This window comes from Charadrius vociferus, unplaced genomic scaffold (assembly GCF_000708025.1).
Source record: "Charadrius vociferus isolate BGI_N301 unplaced genomic scaffold, ASM70802v2 scaffold567, whole genome shotgun sequence".
Classification (NCBI taxonomy): domain Eukaryota; kingdom Metazoa; phylum Chordata; class Aves; order Charadriiformes; family Charadriidae; genus Charadrius; species Charadrius vociferus.
The window spans coordinates 467243-469778 of NW_009649304.1; the positions used below are offsets into that span (position 1 = coordinate 467243).

Here is a 2536-nt window from a genome sequence, read left to right on the forward strand (position 1 = left end):
AGACTGCCCGGGGGTCCCGGCGCTGTGGGTCAGCAGCGATGTGCCCAGAGGGTCCCCACGGGCATTCCGGGGCCGATCATCCCGAAAGGCAGTGCTGGAGGAAGGCTCTGGGGAAAGAAACACGGAGGCGTTAGGGAGGCTGTTTCCCATCGGGGTCCCTGCGGGGTCAGGGCACGGGGTGCAGCCATGGCCACGTCCCGGGGCTGCGCGGGGCAGCGACTCCTCCCGAGGGGATGATGGAGAAGGAGCTCTCCTCTCTGCCCAGGAGCCCAGCATCACCCCACGCCGAGAAACCCCTCACACCCTTCCCAACAGCATCTTCCACACACATCCATATGGCCGGTAAGAGGGGGAGCCCTCAGCTCCCGCTGCCCCAGGGCGACGGTCTCCCCCCATTTCTCTCCTCCATCGCTGCCTTATCGTGTCTGAAATCAGGCTGATAAGGCAGCAGGGCAAAGCCGGGAATAGACACTTAACCGCCCTATCTTGCAGCACATCGGTTTATCCCCTCCATCGAAACGCTCTGAAATGACTCTCCCTCCAGACACGGAGCTGACAGCCCGGAGTCCTCCCAGTGCCTCTGCTCTCCAGGGACGCGGGAGCCCAGTGCTCGTGGCCATGGTTGCAGGTCGAGGTCGGCTTGTTTAATTTCACCAACCAGAGGCTACTGGCTCGCAGGTGACAGGAGCCGAACGGCTCCCAGCACCATCACAGCTCTTGGGAAAGCAGCTGGGCGACAAGAAGATGCTCCAACTCCTCATAACCAGGAGCAACGCTTGTTTGCCCCAAACTCCACCCCTGGACACCTCCGCGCAGCGGGGGCAGAGGGGCAGGCAGGGCAACGGGTGAGAAATGGAAGGGAAACACAAACCAGGTTGGGAAGCACGCTGAGAGCTATCCCGGCCGACGGCACGCTGCCCGCGCAAGCAGAGCCCTGTAATTACTGCTAAAGCTGCTGAACAGGAGTGCCCGCAGGTCAGGTCTCCACACCAAGCAGACGCTCAGGCCGGGCACTGCGCGGAGGGTCACAGCCCGCCCCACAGCACCCAAAGCTGAGAAAAGGACACGGGCTCTCACCCGCTTCGTCTGTGGTCCTGCTGCACCCAGACTGCACCGCCGGGACACGTCAAGCGCTGGCCGGCCCCGGGCAGGGGGATGCAGGCAGGAGCTGCACGGCAAACCGCGCTCCGTCTGGGAGGAGGGAAACGAGGATGGTACAGGTAACAGCAGGGAGATGCCATTGGAGCTCATCTGTAAGAGCATTGACTTGAAGGAGTAGGATGGGTTTATCTGCCAGGGAAACCATCCAAACCCTTCCCGGCCCTCCCTGCCAAGGTCCTGCAGCCGGTTAATGAACGTGCATTTCCCCATTGATTGCAACGGTGATGCGCTTCAGCTGGAGGAGCTTTGGCTGGGACCTGTCCCTGCTGCTGTGGACCTCATGCAGGGCCGGGGGCACAGGGACACCGGGGAGGGACATCAGCACAGCTGACCTCCCTCCACCCTACTTCCTTGTAGCATGTTGCATGCGTGCCCCGTCCCGGCATCTGCAATCCACGTGGCACGTCACAGCCTCCTGGGAATTTTCAGATAACTTCCCTCCATCCCCAGCGGCTGGCAGCCCTCCAGACACGCCGACGTCTCCAGCCCAGGCCTCGGCACCCAGAGCACAGCCGGGTCAGCGCAACACCCCCGCGGTGCCGGAGAGCCCCGGCACCATCTGTATTCAGGGTGGCTCTCGCCCTGACAGGCGAGCAGGGAGCCGCCCCGGCGCAGCGGCCAGGCTCGCTCGGAAGCCAACTGATAAAACAAGTGCGCAGCGGGGGCAGAGCTGAGGGTCCGACAGCCTCGGCGTCCCTGAGCCGGGGTCGCTCACACCCCTGCGAGGGTGGCACAGCACAAACACGGCCCCGCTGCTGCCCTGGAGCTGCTGTCAACACCTCAAAGAGGGAAAATCAGTGGGAAACAGTCAAAGCAGTAAGAAATCAAAGCCCCCGCGCCCACGTGAAGCCTTGCCTGGCCCCAGAGCATCCCAGCCAGGGAGCCTTCGGGCTGCTGAGCCCTGGGCTGCACGGGGACGCTTCAGGCAGAGCCTCCCGCGGGGATCCAGCCCAGCAACTGCCTCCCGCAGCCCCGATGCAAAAATGCCCAAACCCACCTTCCGCGGGGGTTGTGCCGGCGGTGGCAGAGCACAGCCCCAAACACCGGCACCGCTCCCGGCGGATGCTGCGTGGCCGGGACCTGCTGCCGGGCCGGTTGGTACCGTCACCCTTCCAGCCCGGCGGCATGCAGCACCGCGGCCCTGTGCCGAGATGGGCAGTTGCATAAAGCACTCCTGGCCCGAGATCCAAGAAAAGGCTCGTCAGCTAATAATAAACAGCAGAGCCAGTCCTGAAGAGTGGAAATCAATTCCACATCGCAGTGAAGTTGTGCAGGACGTGGAGGCGAGCACCGTGCCAGGCAGCAGCCGCGTTACATAATGAAGGCAGAGAGGCTTTGCTGCAGCAGAAAGTTGCATCTCGGCAGCTCGGCGGGG

The 2536-nt window shown here is 63.4% G+C and overlaps 2 protein-coding genes across 2 annotated transcripts in view; both read right to left on the reverse strand.

Moving 5' to 3' along the window:
• The window catches only part of LOC104290097 (beta-crystallin B3-like), a 369903-nt gene that overhangs the window by 67807 nt on the left and 299560 nt on the right, over window positions 1–2536 (reverse strand). The window lies entirely within an intron of this gene.
• SEZ6L (seizure related 6 homolog (mouse)-like) overlaps window positions 30–2536 on the reverse strand; it is a 94681-nt gene continuing 92174 nt past the window's right edge. The window contains exon 14 of the mRNA XM_009889166.1: window positions 30–107. Coding sequence (XP_009887468.1) covers window positions 30–107 — 78 coding nt within the window. The remainder of the gene's footprint in view (window positions 108–2536) is intronic.